General features: G+C 46.0%; 1 protein-coding gene across 1 annotated transcript in view; it reads right to left on the reverse strand.

The window, feature by feature from the left end:
- Nucleotides 1–12,481: 12,481 nt before the first annotated feature.
- Nucleotides 12,482–19,648, reverse strand: part of ADAMTS9 (ADAM metallopeptidase with thrombospondin type 1 motif, 9) — a gene marked incomplete at its 5' end in the record, with an annotated part of 81,696 nt that continues 74,529 nt past the window's right edge. The window contains 7 exons of the mRNA XM_009708926.1: nt 12,482–12,571; nt 14,675–14,779; nt 16,761–16,852; nt 18,255–18,388; nt 18,483–18,577; nt 18,737–18,831; nt 19,078–19,210. Of these exons, the coding sequence (XP_009707228.1) occupies nt 12,482–12,571; nt 14,675–14,779; nt 16,761–16,852; nt 18,255–18,388; nt 18,483–18,577; nt 18,737–18,831; nt 19,078–19,210 (744 nt within the window). The remainder of the gene's footprint in view (nt 12,572–14,674; nt 14,780–16,760; nt 16,853–18,254; nt 18,389–18,482; nt 18,578–18,736; nt 18,832–19,077; nt 19,211–19,648) is intronic.

Raw genomic sequence — 19,648 nt, forward strand, 5'->3', positions numbered from 1 at the left:
ATATTGGGCTTTCTTAAAAACAAACAAACAGGGAATTTTATCATGGAGAAAATTTTCTTTTTCACAGGCCTTCTTCATGTAAGTGGGAAAATATTGACATCCTTCCCTCCTCTGTTTTTCTGTGGTTGCTTTTTATACCTGTTCAGAACCCTCCAGCTTTCCTCCATTGCTCCCTTCTGCTAAATTTCCTGATCGTTTTGCTTGTTGGTTTCTCTCCCAGTTTCCAGCTCATACAACCCTGCACGAATATGTTATAAACTCTCGAGGGAGGAGGCGATCCTTTCAAATACACACACGTTTCATCATATGGTGGGCAACTGGTTGCAGACTGGACTTTGACCTCATATTAAAACATCCCTACCTATAAGCTGTATCTAATGTTGGATACAGTAATATCAGGGGTGCTGAGTTACTGTTATCTTTACTTAGGTTCAACGGGATTTCCGGGAAAGAGCATTGTGCAAGAGAGGCCCATTGTGCAAGACACGGCCTGAAAAATCTCTAGCACTTTGAGTGTCTTGCATAAGATTCAGAATATTTAAAACTCCAATTAAAACTGCTGAAATAAAAGCATTATTGGATACAGGACTTATAACAAGATTCAACGTGCTGTGGGAAATGCTTTAAAGGTGACCTGCAAATCCTTCTTAATTGCTTTGCTGTTGCAAGAGATGCTGTGTGCCCTCAATAACAGGGCTGGTGAGGACATCTGCTATAAGTTTAAAACAGCAAAAGTAAGTCAAAGTTGGAGGGTAAATTCCTTGGAGGTGTGGCTGTGCTGAATCACGGCTCCAGTCTTCTGATGAAGAGGCAGGTCCTAAATCTCTTCTTAAAACAAGGCAGGTTGGTCCCCTCCCTCTATCCCAAGCTGAACATGGGGCCACCAAACTATATGGCTTGTATCCTCTAGCCTCATTTTGGTAAATACTGCAGATGCTGGTGGGCAACCCCTCAATGCACAGGCAAAAGGCCGGGAAAGCTATGAGCATCAAGATTTGCATCAGCGTGTTTGAAAGGAGAGGGAAGATGAACCTCAGCCTGGGAGTGCAGAAGATGCAGATAAGAGGGTTGCTCACTGCTTCTGCCCTGCTGTGCCTGGAGGGAGATGTGGGAAAATCATGTGCACCCAGAGACACAAAAATAGTCAGGTACCAAAGACCCCAACAGAGCCAGATCCTTAGTGACTCCTAGGCAGCTAAATATCTCATGAGCACAGCAGTTTCCCTCTGGCCCAAGACAACCAGGACAAATGAAGGGCTAGTCGGGAGGACTCAGTCCACATTTTAGGGATGCTCAGATGCTGCATCCACATAAGGAAACAGCCAGGCCAGGACAACATCTCTGGGAGGTGTTTGAGAAAGGGAGGGGAGACATTATCTCACTGGCCTGAATGCTCCTCTTCTCTTTCCTCCCCCGGAAAAGCTGCCAAGAGTAAAGATCTCTCAGGAAATAAACTCCCACTCCCTTGTTCTCACCACGTTCAAAGGGGATGATGCACACATCCTGGCATGGCTGGGCAGGCAGGGGACAGCAACACAGCTCCAGCCCTACCTGTGCTACCATGAGAGGTACTTTCAAAAGGGTTTTTTTGTATTTTTTTTTTTATAAACATACAGATCTTCCCCTTGAGAGGAGGCAGACTCAGCTTGGAGGTGGGGGGTGTCAGATATTGCTGTCAAATAGGCTCAGTAACAGAGACACATAGATAATACATGCCAGACAATTTGTCTGACAAATTATTGTTTCTGCTGTCACTTAAATTGTTCTGTATGTCATCTTCCCCTCCCATTTCTGTTTCAACCAAACCTGCCTAGAGATGACACTTCTTGCAGTCCTTCTCATGACTAAACCAGTTTAAAACCCAGTTTGCTCCATCCGTGCACTGGGAGATGGACTCCTTTCCCATTTGAAGTTATGGATGGCTGAGAAGAGGGAAATGACAGAGATGCTCTGCTTTTCTTGCTCCCTCTTGTACCTGATACTACAGAAATAATTATGATTAAAATCACAGAGCTCAGGGAAAGGTAAAATGCAGCTCCTGCATTGGCTTTCAGTCACAGGGTAGGAGGTGCAGGGGCTGACGTGGGATCCATGTAGGAAAACAGCCCTGGACGCAGAGCAGGCACTGCAGTGGCCGCAGTGTACCCAGGCTGCGTTAGCCCTCATAGCTCAGCAGGTCTGGTCACAAACCCTGCAGAGCATCTTAGTCCAATATGCACATTGTGCTATGCCTCCTGCTCAGATAAATGCACTTCTTCAAGCAAATTCAGCCTTTGGCAGCAGAAGGTGGAAAGAAGAAACCCATGTTGCTGCAGAGCTGTTCTGCTTGCCCAGTTGCCAGGTATGTGCCCAGCCTTGCAGCTCTGCTGAGTCTCACCTTGTAGCATGCCCCACTGCTGTGTGTGGAGGAAATGAGATGCCATTAGGGCTCTGCTCTCCTGGTGACCTCCATCCCCTTTGGGACATCAGCTTGAGCAATAGCAGCAGTGAAGTCACTTGTGTCCAGGCCCAGTGGGCAGTTCTTACCACCCAGAAAGAGGAGCTGCAGGTCCACAGCAGTAGCTGCAACCAGGGATGGGAAATATGGGGACAACTTGTGCCACCAAAGACCACGGAGTCTCTGCCTCCAGGTCTGGCCCAGCACTTCTGGATGCGAGTTAGCTGGCAAACACAACACTTCTGTGTACGGAGCCAGGAAAGTTTGCTAGTCTTTCCAGTAAAGTGCCCCCAGCTCTTCTCCTACCCTGCAAACCATGCCTCGTCTTAGGAAATCACCTCCAAAATACCTGCAGAAAACTCTTAGCATCCCTCCATCAGCTCTGACACCCTTGTGCCTCCTACGGTCCAGCCTTGACTGTGAGCACCAGGGCAACAGTATCACCAACAGAAAACACGGCAGTAAGGCAGAAAGCAGCTCTCATTTTGTCTGCTGCACCCATACCTATCTCACCTCTGCGATGCCAAGGTGAATTTGGCTGTTTCAGACCAAGTCAGTCCCCTTGTGGTTCCTCCTGCCAGCAGCCCGCGCAGGTGAATTACAACTCAACATGAATCCTGTGGCCATCTAGTACCCTGAAGGTAGTAAATGTCTGACTGTTATTCGGCAGTTACTGTCTGAAGCATTTCAACAACAAAAGGAGGGCTTAAAAAAATGCCTCTAAGTGCCACAGCTGCTGAAGGAGTGTGCTAGGGACCAGGCGTCTGTTTTACTGCATAGTTCTTCCACCAAGCCTCCTTCTTCCTGGGTAAACGTGCCCCCAAGAGAGTCTTTTAGGAGGGGAACAATTCAGTGTTTCCGCTCATTCCAGCTTCAAGATTTGCAGTTACTGCAGGCAGAAAAGGCTGTGCATAAACCCCAGTTTGAGGTGGGGATATGGAATTTCAATCTGTGCTGTGCATAACAGGAACCCAGGCCGGGATGAATCATGCTATGTTACTTCGGTTTTAAATTTTTTTTGCACTGCGTAGGTTTTTCTAGGGCATATTCCATCAGGCACGTACTGGTCAAATTCACTCTGAACATTTATTACACTCTTAGTCTGCAGTACATGCACTTCAGATGTCAGAAACAGTAACAAAGTGGGCTTAACAACTTAAAAAAACCCTTCCATCATTTCCGCAGATCGCTATACATTTTCCAAGTGCTCTTTATCACAGCCATTTGACTACTATGTTTTTGTTAGATTTGTCAGTTCTGAGGTATTTTGATTAAAACCACACTGAATAATTTCAGCTTTTTTCCTTCATCAATACAGTAATTTGTAAATATCCTAGGAAATTTTTTTTTGTCCTCCCACCCAGGAATGCAAATGGCCATTATGTACTCCCCAAGGTATCTCCAAATAACCCTTCTCCTTTTAACCTTAGGATTTTATTGTGTTAGTTGCTAGGTAACTGAGTAAGATTTATAGCCATCTATTGTTAATTTTGAAGGCAGTCTTCAATTTCCCTGTAAATAGCATTTGGGAGTTGGAGTCCACACCAATAAAAACTTGCAGCCCAGTCCCACTCCATGGAGAGGAGCACCTGCTATGAAACGTGGAGCCAAGTGGATACATAAAGCTTACCTCCCCCCAAAAAAGGCCCTGTCCCTCTCAAACCGGGCAGGCTGAGCATCCCTGGGGTGCTGGAGGGACCCTGGGCTCCCTTGGCCGATGGTGCCGACATGGCAAAATATCGGCGTTGGGGCATGGGCTGTGCCAGATGCCGAGCGCATCCTGGCTGCCGCCACGCTCCCCTCCCTCCTGCTCCTCTTCCAGCCCCCTCCTCGTCCTTGTGGGCCGTTACTCCCCGAAATGACAACGCTGCAGCTTTTCCCAGAAATGGATTTCTTTGCTGTCAAGCTCAGGAGTCCCCAGGCGCAGCCCTACCTCACCGCTTTCTGAGGAAAGGTGGGTGGGTAGATGGCCTTGGTTCATGCAGTTCCTTAATGCTTCTCAATTTGAGGCTAAACAAAGCAATCAAGTGGGGCTCTGCCAATTTGCACAAAACCTCCTTGTGCTGTAGCAACAAGTAATTTTCTACTATCCCCCCCACACTCCCTCGAGCTCTCTTGTGGCCCAGCAGAATTATTTGCTTTATTCTGTAAATTCACACTCCTTCCGTGCTACTTTTACTTTTCAGGACTATTCCTGAAGATCGAGAAAAAACGAACCTATTTAGCGTAACTCGCAGAGAGGCAAGCGTCAGCAGCCAGGGCAGGAGGTCAGCTGTCGGGAGTGAAGCCACCCTGCCCTTTGCTTGCAACAGCACTGGAAGCATCGCAGATGCTGTTCAGACCCTCAGGTTAATCATACATTTGCAGTCTCACTGGTGGAAAGTCCTTTTATTCGTTTTTTTAAAAGCTGCTTTATTGTCTGTTCTCATTAAGGGAAAAGAAAATAGCCTTTTTCTTACTGTTTCATGAGATTGAAACCTGCTGATAAATAGGGGAGTGAGATACCTGACAAAATCAGGCTGCCAGCAGTAGCTCGAATCAGGCAGAAGTTAGGCAGCTGGTCTAAGGGAAAATTCAGAAAACTATGTCTATGGTCCCTGAGATGTCAGAAATGGTATCTCTCCTGGCCATCAATGTTGTCAGGTTTTACATTGGTGCCATTTTTACCTGCTAGAGATACCGGTTCTTTGGCCAAGGCAAACAGCCCAGGACCTACCTGCAGCCTAAAGCTCCCAATACTCCCCAAGTTAAATGCTTCTGTACATTTAGGCCCTTGAAAGGCCCAGGCCATTAGGAATGATCAAATGGGAAAATGCCCTTAGTGAAATCTGAATGCAAGTCATATCTGGAAGGCTTCACATACCACTTGCACAATGTGGAAGAAAACTGATGAAGAGGGGGATATAAGCAGAATATCTCGGGCACCTGAGGAAGGCAGCCTCTCCCGGGGCGGGTGTGCAGCTCTCAGGGGTTATTCCAGGTTTGGTACGCACCAGCACAAGGCACACCCACTGAGATGGGATGAAGCTGTAGATGTTGAAAAGAGCTGTTGGAAGGACTTTAGGATATCCCACTTTATGCAAATCGGTCAGCAGAATTTAGGAGCATCTCTTAAAGATATGTATCTGGAGGGCATCATCTCTCCATTTTCCTCACCTGGATGGGGACAGCAGCTCAAGCAAAACTCAGCAGAGCCGTCTGCTGTAATGCCCTTGGCTGAGGTTTCCTTAGATCACCTGTGCCACTGATGCGGGTGGATTGTTCGCCGAGACACCTGGATTTGAAGTGACCTGGTATGCTCAGAGATCCCCCGGGAAGAGAGCAGTGAAGTAGAAAGGAAGACAGCAAAGTCTTTCAGCAGCTGAGCCCCAGCGCAGATGGGAAGAAAAGCCACTGGCTTCTGCTCTCACAAGGCAAGGCTCCGACTCACCGTGTTATTCCCTGCCACTGCCAGGAAGCAAACCTCCGTGGCAACTGCTGAACGACTCCTCCTTTCAGCAGCTTGGCCCACACCATACGCGGTTTATTATTTCAGAGCTCAGTTATTTGCCAGTTCAGCTAATATGGGTACGTTTTATCCGTAGCTCATTTTTCTCAAGCAGGGCTAGATTGCCACCAGTGGGTACGTGCTTGTTGTAGCTAAGCTCCGGCAAAGCGCCAGCCTCGGGGGCAAACGCACAGTTGCATGTTCCCAACACCACAAATCTGGCCCCTGCTCTAAAGGGCTAATCCAACCTGAGACCCCAAGTTGAGACAACTTCATCTGGGGAGCCCAGCCATGCATAAGGCCAGAGCTCCAGCCCCTCGCAGCATCTGGTACCTGCCTGCATCCTTTGCTGCAGGCAGCTTTGCTCACGCCTGCCGAGGGGATTAGAGAGGCATGGGAGCAAATAGGTCCCCGTTTGATTTGCCAGTCACAGCAGCTAACCTGAACACGTTTGTTCTTGCCAGTCAGTTTGCAAGGAGCCATCCCGCTCCCTTGCTACCGTGAGCGGGAGCAATTAAAGCATTTCACAGCAAATATTCCTTTCTGCGTGGCGGTGGGGGAAGGCGGGCAGTAAGCAGTGAATAGCTTCAAAGAGAAAGGTCAGCAAGCCAGCGAGGATGGATTACTAAAGGACAATGCAGCAAAGACCTGATTAATTTAATTGCTCGTCTGAAATGTAGTCACAGATTAAAGAAGGATGAAGAAATTATAAGCATATGAATGGAGCCAAGTAATGATTTTAAGAAAGAAAATACACAGAGCCCTGCCTCCCCCTGTACCCTCTGCCCTGCATACAAAGGCATTCGTATTCAGCGATTACTCCAGACTTCTGGCTCTTCTCCTTACACTGATATTCTCAGAGATGGAGACACTGAGTACAACAAATGTTTAAGTAGCTGCAGCTTGATATCACTGCTGGCGGCTCAGACTGAGCAGGAGCATTAAAGCTAGGCATGTGCCCAAACCTGCAAGGAGATGTAACATGGAAACCATTTGGGCTCTTATACTCACAGCAGAACTGAGGTTTTCCTGGTGGAAATGGATTGACGTGCATGGCCTCAGCCTCTGCACTTCACCTCCAGCCACTGCCTTGAAGGACCGGAATCACCTTCACAAAGGAGAAATGTATTTCTACTTCTCCTTGGCTTAGAATGGTACCTACATCAGATCTCCCTGTACTTATGGTCAATAGATCATGTCTCCAAACACTTCAGAAGTAATATTTAGAACTAGAGGGAGGAAGAAGTCATTCAATGGAAAATTTCACAGGTTTGTTGTTTGGTTTTTTAATTGGAACACACACACACCCTCCCTCCCCCGAAATAAAGTATGAAAAGCATATGCGTTAGATCAAAACCAATATTCTCGTTTTGATTTTTCAAAAACTGTGCCTTTGGTTAGTAATACAAAATAGCTGAAAAATTAAGCCAACTTTGAAGTGGAAACTTAGACTCTTCCGTGAAGACCAAAAATAACCTCTTAGCATTCTTCATCTCACTGTTGCAAAGAGAGGTCAGAAACTTGTCAACTAAATCTGCTTCTGGGAGGCTACAATTCCAATTGCTTGGATTACTCCAGTGCGGGCAAAAATGCTTGGAAAATACTGGAGTGAGACCAACAGGCACCACTTTTGCCCATCGGCTCCTTCCTCCTGCACAACGGAAGCTGGAGAGCTGCCTCCAGGAATTTGTACCACCATGGGACTCATTCCTTCCCACTAACAGCTACTAAGGTTAGTGACTTCTAGATGAACTTGAATGTATTTCTTAAAAAGACTTGACTTGAAGAGTTCTCAATTTGAAGAGTTCAAACGATGGGAGAACTTACCACATGGGCTGAGCTGCTTCAACTGTTAATGACTCCTGGGTTGGGTTGAATTTCTGTGTCTTTGCCTGAACTGTCTCACCTCGACGCTCTGCCCCCGACTGAAATGCTTTCTCTAAGTCAGCCCTCAAACCTCTGTTTGGGAAGAGGAGTTGTGTTGGAAAGACGCACTAGACCAGGCCTGGAAGTGCCTCAGCTAAAAATTGTCTTTCAAGCCCAGACTGCCCTCCTTGGTCTTTTCCACCTCTCCTCATTTTTTTCAATACAATTTTCGAAGCATGACTATGCAGGAGAGGAAGGTTTTCTAGCAAATGTCCTGATTTAAGATTACCTCCTTGAGATGTGCATTTCCAACAGCCTTCAACAAAACGCATTTTATTTTTCTATAGAAGAAAAAAATGCCCATTATTGGGGCAGAAGAGAATGTTGAAGAGATGAAGCAATCACTTCTGTCCCTGGAGCAATTAGTCTTGATAGGCTGTACAACGAGGCTGAAGAAGAGTGCTGTAATTTTCATGGAATAACCGGACCTAAGCATCAAAAGTGTTAAAACGACCATGCCATTATACAGGGCTAGCAGGTTAACTATGATTCAGGGGCTGTGCACAGACCCCTTAATTCCACAGCAGCCCACGTTTAAAGTCTTTGTAATCATTTATTAAGGATAAATGACAGAAAGACACCTTTAAGATACTGGTCATTTCAGCTAAGAATCAAGCTTTTGAAATGCCGTGTGTTCCGTTTTCTGTATCTGACAGTGTTTTAGCTAGCACGAGAAAGGTATCCTCTCTCCTTCTGGACTGAAAACATAGAAGCTGAAAAAGGCTGGAGCTGCCAGCACTAAGGGATCTGCCGCATTTTCTGAGACAAAGCATGAGGAACATACAAGGGAGAACAGAAAAATGCAACTTCTTCACTCTTACCGGCAGCCTCTGGGACAGAGGCGATGTAAGACTGGCTGCAGTTTGTCACTTGGTTGCCCTCCTGGGAGCTGGTCCCCACATTTGCTTCCTTTTAACCCAAATTTCTTCTCCCTGAATTTTCTTGGATATTCAATATTATTTTTTCAAACTTAGAAAAGTTGAATTTCTTTGCAGATTTCTTTAAATAGCACCACTAGCGGTGTGGACCAGGTCCAGTATCCCAGCTCATCCTTCAAAAGCATTTGCAAAATGAACTGTTTGGCTCCCTTATAGTCCCACGGGCAGGGATGTTCCTGGTGTGTGGATGGCAGCACCAGCTGCTCACCGGGCACATCTGAGTAGTGCACAGGGTACCTCTGAGACGTCCTCGTGTACTTTTTGTACCTTGGGGTACTCCTTTCCTGGACAGAAATTGGGGAGCATCAGTCTATCCGACTGGCAGGACACAACTGGGTGGCCGTGGCCATTCTCCAAGATGGTCCCTGGTCCACAGACTCCAACGTGGGCTTGGGGCAGGGCTCCATATAAACAACATTATTACCCTCCCTTGTTCCTTTTGTATGGGACAATCAAACAAGGAACCCAAAGCTTGGAAATAAACACCAGCACAGAAAAGAATGTTTACCATTCCATGTATTATTCCCTTGTGTACAAAATATTTTGCCTCTATAATAGCACACAGGTATTGAAATACGATGGCAAATGCAGAAAGACCATACAGACATGTCTTACGGGTCTTTTCATTTCGAGTATAAGCAGAAAGAAAAGAAACACTGTACAGGAAAGTGCTTGCAACAAAACCCCCAGTTTGTAGAAAAATAACGACATTGATGTACCAAACCCAGAGTTGTTTCCTGAACAAGAAATGTCTAATGTTTCTGGTCCTCAAAGTCTATTCCTATTTAATGAAGCCCATTAATGAACCACAGGATCAGTGCTCTATCATTTTTTTCCCTTATAGTTTATTTAACATTTTTTTAGGTTTCTCTTGCTCTGTTAATAGCTGCTGTGAAACTATATGGTAGAAATGAATGTGTACAGGTCAAAATAATATTTCTTTTTATAAATAGCCATTCACTTCATTAGAGAGAATATAATAAGCCTGTACTTTCTAAGCACCACTGTTTCTTTCTAAAGTTCATAGTGCAATTTTCCCTTTTCCCCTACAGAAGTTATACATAAGCAATTATCATTAAAAAAAAAAAAAAAAATCACTATTCCATTACTACTCCTTTCCCCTTTCCCTTTTTCCTCTTTCGCTTTCCCTTTTCCCCTTGCCATTTCCCTTTTCTTTCACCTTTGAAATGGTATTTTTGGCATTTTTCTCAGAAAGGTAGAATTTATTATTGTTATGCATAGACATACAAGGTAGGTGAAAAATCAGTCTAAGATACGATCATCTCTACTTATGTGCTATTAAGCCAAAAAACCCAAATGATGGGTAAGAGGCTCATTCATTCCTCTAAGCCTGCGTATGAATAAGAGCAGCAGAGACACACACAGAATAAGTGTAGAGCACCAGTTCTTTAGCTGCTGGCCCGTGACACAGCCCTGCTCGCCTGTGAGATGTCTCCTGGCTGACGTGGATGTGTCGATCCCCGACTGTCAGGCTGACAGGTTTCACTCTGAAGGCTGAACACAGCCCGGCACACGCATAGGTTATGAATCCAAGGATCAGATCCTTTATCACTATTGATTCGGCTGTTTTGTAACAGACTGATTACACATCCTTTGGGGAGCTCTGCAAAAGACTCACAGAAGATCCTGAGGTTGCGTTTGTTAACCATTTGCATCCAAAATTGAAAGAGTTACCTGAAATAGCAGATAAGCCGCTTTGGTTTTTCAAACTGCTGGCAATTTTGTGCTGAAAAGCTTCCTTTCCTTGTACTTTGTGTTCCTGGCTGCCCCGACATATAAGGTGAAGGGACAGCATCTTCCTATCACTAAGTAAAATTGTGGAGAAAGAGATAAGGGACATAGTCATAGACTACAAAAATAATCTGGTCACATCACCCCCGTTCAACGTGCTACGAAGCTCTGCGAAAACGCGGCGTGCCACAAGCGGCGGGCTATGTACAGGCAGGAGCCATCGCACAGCCGCATTCGGCGCCTATGGGAGATGTCTCCTCAATTTATATATATAAAAAAAAGCCAATGCTTAAGGTCTGGCTGTACATGGGATGGCAGATAGGCAAGGAGCGCAGATGCCTTACCAGGAAGATCCAAAGCAACACAGAAGTAGGCGTAAAGCAGCTTGTTTTTGAAGGGGGGGGCAGAGTTATCTGTAAGTACAGAGTGATCTTGTTGAAACGAGGCAGAGCCGGCGCTGAAACCTCCCTTTGCAGATGGTCTGTGAGTGAGTAGGAAGCTGGGGAAACATTGCAGGTGCCTGCAATGGAGTAATGGAGTCCCCCTGCCAAAAGGAAGGGGTGGCTTGGCTGGGCATGCTGCCCCCCATCCCCTGCCACAGACCCTGCGGTCCTCACTGGCCCCGCAGGGCGATAACACGGCGGGGGTGCTTTCGGCTTCAGGTTAGAATTTTGTGACAACGTCTGTAAGAAACTGCATCGCTTCTCAGTGCCCAGCCCAGGGAAACATATGGCCTGATCAGCCTGTCTGGGATGAGTTAATACCCCGCTTCCAGATGGAGCCAGGAAGCACAGCGGCACATGCAATTAGGAGACAAAGATATGTTTTTCTAAAAAGTGAGTTCACTTCAGAGCCCTACGAAAAAGGGGCTCGAGCTGAAGATCCATCTGCAGGAATTTTCCTAAACCTGGGGTAGATCTTAATTTATTTGAATCGCCTGACAATTTTTCTGCTTTCTTCCCTTTTTCACTGATAAAGGCACTGGATTAACTAAAACTACAGAGCATTAATAAATATCATGTTAGCACCAAACCAGTGCTTTTAGCACTGGCCACAGAGGTCATGTGAAATTCAAAATATACCTAGAAGATAAAGATTGCTAATGCAACTAGCACTGTATTCATTGTCATTTTTTCCTTGAGTGCTGTCGGCCTAATCCCTAAAAATAAAATTTAAGCACATCTTGTCTGTTTTCCTTACATAAAGACAGATTGAAATGCCAAAAATACCCCTATGCAGATTGTGTAGCACCGTGGAGGGCCAAAGCAGCCCGTAACTGAAGGAAAATTACTGATTGAAAGTAAACAACTGAATACAGTGACAATAAAGTATCACTTGTCATAATGCTACATATAATGTAGAGTACGCAAAATGCAGTGGTTTGACTGCAGGATTTAACAATAAAAAATAAAAATAGTAAAAGCAGCCTTAATATAATGATTTTACGTACAAAAATATTAATCAAAATAAATAATTCCAAACATAAATATTATACTGTACAATAAGAATATGCGATGTATGTACACACATAAACAGATAAAAAAGTGGAAGGCAGAGGTATTGCATCGCTATCCTTCATCCATCTCACGTCCGCTGGCTGCTCTCAGAGAACCTGGAAAATGCAGACAAAGTGCACATTAGAGTCAAATCATCATCTTCACCTCTGAAACCTGTAACTGGAGAAATCGGCACAAGAGCGGAGCCAAAGCCAGTGCCAGCGAGGTGGGAAGTGCGTTTCCAGTTGATAGCGGATTACTGGGTTACCCCGTAAGGGTTACTGGGGGAAGTGAGGACTGGGAGCATGGGATCCCTGGATGCTGCGTGGGGTGGGTGGCTGTCACCGATGCAGGAGTGCTTTTGCAAGCACGGCCTGATCTGCTCCTTCGGAACATTTTTGGGAAGATTTCCCTTCATGCAGAAGCAGCTGGGAACTCACCATCGCTATAACACCTGAACATCGAGGCCTGTTCCAGATGATGGAGTACATTTCCCACAGTAACCGCCACACTTTCCTACTACTTTGGTACCATCCTGCAGGTAAAATCAGAAATAACATTTCATGTAAGGGCTCAGGAACTCCATGCTGTGGAAGGGCCAGATCCGGGTCATTCTAGCCAGGGTTTTTAATAGAAAATGCCTTGGAAGGAAAACAATTTATGCCTACATCAATCTACAAAGTCACCGTTATATTTAAATATATGCAAATGTAATTCTATTTAGTGCTACCAGGTCAGATGGTGAACACAAATAAGAAAGGGTAGTTTTGATTTATTACGTTGAAAGATGCCCAAGGAGAAGGCCATTTGGAGGGATATCTCAAGGGTATCTGCTTTCTCCAACTTGCCCCACAGTAAATAACCGTAATGAGCGGAAAACTTGGCTCATGCAAGAGCAAAACCACATCTAGAGAATAACAGCTCCTCAGCTGTGTCTGAGCACGTGAAGGGCACAGGAAGGATATTTGCAGGCAATACCAGGAAAGATCCATTTGGAAGGGAAAGGCCTGGAGTGGCTCCAGAGAGAAGACGAGAGGGAAAGCGATGGGCTGTGGCTATGCCACTTGCTAAGGTGCCATCTCTCCTCAGGTCTGCATTTCCACAGCCAGAAAAGATAAAGGAAAATATGGAGTGGTCCTGGGGTTGGCCTGGTCTCCAGGAGAGCCCAGCAAGCCTGGTGCAACTCTGGTCTTGAGTCAGGAGATTAATACCTCCATCTGGCCTTCCTTATCCCACATCTGCAGAGTCTTTTCCCTCTTGGTCATTACAGCGGACAGACAGTCCTTGAGGGGAATTCAAGCCTCAATTACCAGAAAATTGGACTTAAGCGCAGGACAAGCTTGCACAAAGCATTTATTTTTAAATGAGCTCCATCCTGCCCTTGACACTATTGATCTGTAATTGCAGCAGGCTGCTATCATCTCTTCTCACTATGCCTTTCTTTCTTCTGCTCCTGTTGGCAATTACACCCTTGGAACAGTGCTTGACAGATGCCACCGAGTGATGGAGGTAAGAGTTGTAGCTTAGACCCCCTGTCCCTTAAAGTTTGTTTTAATTCTGCCAGCCGTGATGGTGTCTGCTCTCCACAGCTCCTCAGTCGGCTGCTTGGGCTTCTCCTTTCTGAAGGGGAGAAGAATAGCAAAGCACCTGCCAGAACCAACATACGGGGTCTGTGCCAGTCCTCTTCTACCTGCACTGGAGGATGCTTTTGCTGCAGCATGGTCGGATCATTTAATTCTCCTTTAAGAGCAGCAGCACTGACAAGGCTCATGGGCTCAAGGATCTCCCCAGAGCCAAGGAGACTGACAGCAATACAGGAGGGGATATTTTGCAAATCGCTTTTTGTTAAATGATTATGGTGACTTCCTTTGGAGAGTTTTAACAGGGGCAATCGGGATGACTCACATGAAGTTAACAGCCAAAAAAGCAATCCTGGGTTTCTCCAATTTCAGAACATGACACAGAAACAACAGTGTGAAGGCACACAGTGACGGAGGTGTTAACGGGCAGGCAAATTAAGGAGTACAAGTTCAAATTTGGCTGTGGAGTGATGTTCAAGGCCTGCCTGGCTTACCCGGTGGCCTCAGGTCAGCAGAGCCACAGGCAGCCGCAGGGGACGGTGCCCCGGGGCAGCCCCAGCCTGCCGGAGCTTGGGTCACTCGAGTCTCTCCCAAGGAGATAAACCCAGACCAGTCCAGTGGGAAGGTCCACATCCTCCACACTTTATTAGCAACGTTTTGGGAATAATTCCTACTCAAGGTACTCATCTGGCACCCAGACCCTCTCCGGCAAGTCAAGCCCCACTCTGCAGCCCTGCTCCCGTGCCTTGGTCCTGCCTGTCGTGTGATGCACACTCCATGCTGGACATCTCAGACAACTAATTAAGGATATGTCTGCCTCACAGCACTCAGCGTTTTCAGCTTCATAGTTAAGCAGGGTCACTAATTAATTGCAATAACTCAGATCAAGTTAAACCCACTATGGGGCCCCCCCTTGCCATACAATTACAGGCAACATTTTATTATCAGATGTTAAGTTTTTTGTTAGTCTCTATTTGGAAGATGTTGCCGCGAAAGACAACGTGGCAATTAAAAAATTCTCATGAACGGGTACAACCATAATTAAAATTACAACTTACTGGGGATTTTTGAATTTCCGACACTGCATAATTCCCTTGCGAGAGCCACTTTGCTGTTCCCGTTAGGGACAGGCCTGTCCCGTAAAGGTCTATGCTGAAGCGACCCTAAAAAACAAGCAGATGAGCCTGGTTATCCTGAAACACCGTGCTTTGGCCTCCCGTAGCTTGCCACGGTGTCCCTTTTCTAACAGGATCTGGCCAGCAATGTTTTCATTTTTTTTCCATCGCTCTGATAGTGATTAGCACATATTGTACAAATCACAGCATGTCTCGGGTTAGGAATTTCCTTCTCGTTGGTGGCTGCAGGGAAGGAGGGGCTTTTTCTTGGTTTTTTACTGCTTTTTCTCGGTTTTGCACTGCTTTTTCACGATTTGCCGGCTGAGGGCATTCTTGGCTTGTCCATGGCAAACTGCAGAGCCTGACGTGCTCTAGCAGCTGATGGGAAAGGTACCCCAGGGATGTGCTGCAGCCGCTCTCACTGCTCCCTCCTCAACTGGAGAGGGCACACTTGTCCTTGTTTTCCTTATTTTCCACTAGGCACTTTGCCCCCCTCAGCCCCCTAGACTTCAGTAAAATCAAAACTCTTTCATTTGTTTATTCCTTAAAAACCTCTTATCCTTCATTCCCCCCTGTCTCAAAATGCACAAAATGGATGGAAAATTAAGGGCTATGCCTGCATCCAATGCACAACTTCCCAGCCTTCCCCTTACCCCCATGGGAGACCCCAGCCCTGCCAGTTTCTGGACCCGAGGATGGATACTTCGGACTCATCCCCAGGCTGACCCGCAGCCCAGCACAGCCGTGCGGTACCAGATGGCTGTTAGCTTTGCTGCTTCCACTTGCCGCCTCGGGAATGCTGATCTTCTGCGAGGAGCAAACTGTCTGGGTCAGGTGGATGGATATTAACATTCATGAGCTTTCCCGAGGTAAGAAGTCAATCCCTAAGCCGCTGAGCTGTGCAGAAAAGTGTCAGCTCTGAAAATAGGGAGGGAAGGAGATGGAGAGGTTTGCCCTCTGCCGTCTGTTCCTGCGACTCCCTGCTTAATGTCCTTTGCAAATATGGCCCACTCAATATCTTGGACTATCCAAACATATCACTTATCATCCCTCAGCTCCACAAAAGCTAGGTGTGCTGGGGACATGGAGCAAGCCACTTATAGCACAGTGTTAATTAGCTTCCGAAAGACTTTCAAGAAAGCATATTTTTTCTAAGCAACTGGGCTAGATGCCCTACATCACCTCTCGGAGCTACCGAGGAGGCAACTTAGCCTATGCCCAGCTCCATGTTTTCATGGCCAGGCACCCCGCGGTGCTGGGAAAGGCTGGATTTGCCCTGATGCGCAGGCACTACCTTCATTTTGTCAGGGTTTTCACAGCCCCAAAGCGGAACGTGCCATGGTCTCACCGGGCTGCTCTGAAAATAAGCAGCGGGGTGTGGGGATGGTGGGGCAGAAGCTGGCAAGTACCACTGTGGTCTCTGACAGATGGGCTCTGTCCATCCCATGGCAGAAACCTGACCTGTTTCTACCCCACAAATGCTCTCTCCTCTTGGGCATCTCCCCCCTGAGCTGGCATGGCAGGAGTCCGACTGTCTGTCTGCTGCCTTCTCCATCCAGAGGGGTTATCTCACCCATCTTCTTGCACCCCTGCAAACAGCGGTTTCAGTGGATACGAGATTGCAGAGCACAGAGGCAGGGTCCCAGAGCATCCTGATGGCCTGATTCATTACTGCTCTCCCTGCCCTGCATTTCCACCAAGCCCTGCCACAGACCGATGCCCTTGCCTTCAACTACGCACGCAGAGTCCAGTCCTTCTCCCACAGCTTATTTCTTCTTCCTTTTCTCCTTTACTGTTGACTGAGGCCCTGGGGAATGTCCCATAGCCAGTCCCAACGCTGGCCTGAAAATAACCTGACATTCTCCCATATGGAAAACAGAAAGTACTTTCTACATGGACAAAGGAAAAAAGTTCTGATCGCTGAGATGTGACCCTCACTGAAGTTGGGTTGGTGCGATCGGCAGTAATTAATAGAGGGCCTGAATGTAACAAATGGCAATGATTCCTATGAAATGCTATTGTCAAATACCTGCGGGCATTTGGCTGCACTGTAGCAGTCCCCAGCAGTGGCATAAGGAACGGGTCGTCCATCATGTGTCCGTGCAAACTGTAAATCAGTCGCTGTGGAGAATAGTTTGGTGAATAACACGGAAAGAAAGATGCAAGGAGAAACACAAAATAAACATAAACATGCTCTTTGCTAATGTTTACATTCACTACAGCTGGTTTCATACATTAATCTTGAGAGCCAAGACTGCTGGATTTTTAATATTAAATCCCCCCGTTCATCCCACATGTGACTCCCAGCACAGGAGCACTGAATTTAACAGGACACTTACAGGCTCAACGTTCACAGCTCTGTTTAAGCACATTGGTGATTTAGGGCCCGGGTATAAATAACAAAAAACCTCGAACTCATGTCTTGGGTTTTATTCCTCTATCAGAAAATTCACCACTTTCAGGAAGGCCACGGTACCTCCTAAATCTCCCTTTTAAACAAAGGCAAACAACTATCTCTGTGCTCTCCTGGCTGCCCTAGCCCAGGGGTCGGGGTTTCAAAGGGAATTGGGATATTTTGTTCTGGAGGGATCTGAAGTAATCGAGACTCATTTAGATGGGGATGTGAGATAGCTCCTGCCTGACAGAAGTAGGTGCCCAGCTCCTTTTGAAATTCAAAGGGAGCTGGTATCAAATTCCCCGAGGGTGGTTCCTTTGAGAACTTTACCTAGGAGCTTTTACAGACTATTAGTAGCTTTTTACAGCTTGATAGACTGGGAGGTCTCATAGCTTGAAAATTAAGTGACAAAAAAACCTTATCAGATAAAGAGTCATTTTACAAGGAAGGATTTTGATTTACTGAAAAACCTCTTCTATTTACTGAATGAACCCCCAACAGTATGTTGTATTTTTAAAACATTTGCTGGAAACTGATAGCATCCCTGGAGTCAGAGGGACTGAAACTATAACCCTATAAGATGCTGTGGGTTCTCCAGCAGCAGGATGGCTCCTAGCTCCCATGAATGACAAGACAGACAGGGTATCACTTATATTGCACAGCTACAGTCCCCTCCGTCCCTGCAAATCCACGGCCTCAGCTCCATCACTCTCAACACAAGTTATTTCCCCATGGTCTGGCCCTGCCAAAAGCCTCCTTTGCCCTGGCTCCTCCCTAGCTAAGCTCCCTGTCTGAGTCCACTTTGAAAATAGGAGACCAAATGAAATAAAATCCTTCAAAAAATACACTGGCCTACTGGGAGCACGCAAATATTCATTCTGCATAGCAGATATACCAGCAGTCTTAATATTTTCCCATATTACAGAGAAATAGTATGAGCATCTCTGATGTACTCAAGTTGCAGTCTTTAAGTGTAAAGCAGTAAATAGGTGAACGAGTTTAAAAGCAGCTTTTAACAGGAGAGCTCAGGAATATTGCTCACTAGAGTACTATCGCTCGCTTGTAGTTACAGCTATATTTGTGTAAAATAAACATTTTTTTTAATGGCAAGGCCCTGTTTTTACTCACTTATTATTTGCATAGTGTTCAGGTCCAGCCTTACTTTGCTGAAGGTGGAAAACCCAGCTGCTGTGTAATCTTTCCTACACTGGCAGTCTTCTCGTCTGCTCCCGTTATATGGACATTCAGTCGGGTTATGCAATCTAAATCAAAAGAAAACCCTTTCTACTCATGACTGGAAAATATTGCCATGGAAAACAAAAATATTATGAAGCTCAGGATTAAAGGATTTCTTACCTATATCCATACACTTCTGAAAAATTCTCTGCATCTCCGTTTACAAGGGTCACATACTCCTTCGGGCTGTCAGTCTGCATCCCAGAGCAATACACCTGAGAGAGAGAAGCCAGAATTTTGTCAGGCATCACGTGCAAAGGGATTGCTGAGAAAACTGAAGGTAGAAAATCCAAGGGTGGAAGTGAAGAGCACACGCAGGGTCCTCTTGCGTCTTCGGGAAATGCATTAACTATCAATCTGTTGCTGAAATGCACCTTTAACATCTTTCCTTTGACTTGAAGGAAATATTCGCCATCTTCAGTGACACTTTTGAGATTTTTAACGTCTTTGCAACTCCTTGGTAATTCACCTGAAACAAAACAGAAATACTTGTAGTTGCTGAGCAACCGTACGTCAAAATTCCTTTTGTAACACTGTGAGGCATCCAAAGCATCAAAACACCTTGTTTATTTTTAAGAGGTTTCCCTGAAGTGCCTTAGTGCTTATTTGGATGGCTCCCAACGCTTGGAAATACTGCATATCTCTAAGTAGTTTGATGGGAAAAGATGCTGAAGCCACAAGAAAGGCAAAGAAAGGTGCAAATCCGCAGACTTACAGTCATGGACGTTGTGGCACGTCCTCCTCTCTTCGGGTTTCAGATCCGCATGGCACAAACTGCTGACCTGGTCATCGTTTGTCAAACACTGCACCGACCGGTGCATGACTCCAACCCCACAGGTGACAGAGCACTGCAACACAGAAGGCAGAGATTCGCATTTTATCTCAGGGATTTCTGGGCTCCAGAAGAACAGGCAGACTGTTCCCTTGTACCAAGAGACAGCAGCAAAGGCCCTAATCCTGCAAAGTGTTCAAACATAGGCTTAATTTTAATCAAACGCATAGTCCCTTTAATTATTAATCCATTCGTTATTATCATCGTCATTAATTATTTCAAGATGACTACCACACTTTGCTTAGCACTTGCACACTTTACTAGATGAGGCAGTTGGTTAAGGTGAACCACGTGCTCCAGTGAAATTGTTTATTTTTCACATTAGGAAGGTTGTACAAGAGAGAAATTTTCACCAGAAGGTCTGAATGGTAAAAATCCTCTCCTGGTGGCTGTGAGACATTGCTTGGAACGCTGACAGGGGCCTCTGAGCAAACACGATGTGGGTTGTTGTTTT

This window comes from Cariama cristata, unplaced genomic scaffold (genome assembly GCF_000690535.1).
Source record: "Cariama cristata isolate BGI_N322 unplaced genomic scaffold, ASM69053v1 scaffold15230, whole genome shotgun sequence".
NCBI lineage: Eukaryota > Metazoa > Chordata > Aves > Cariamiformes > Cariamidae > Cariama > Cariama cristata.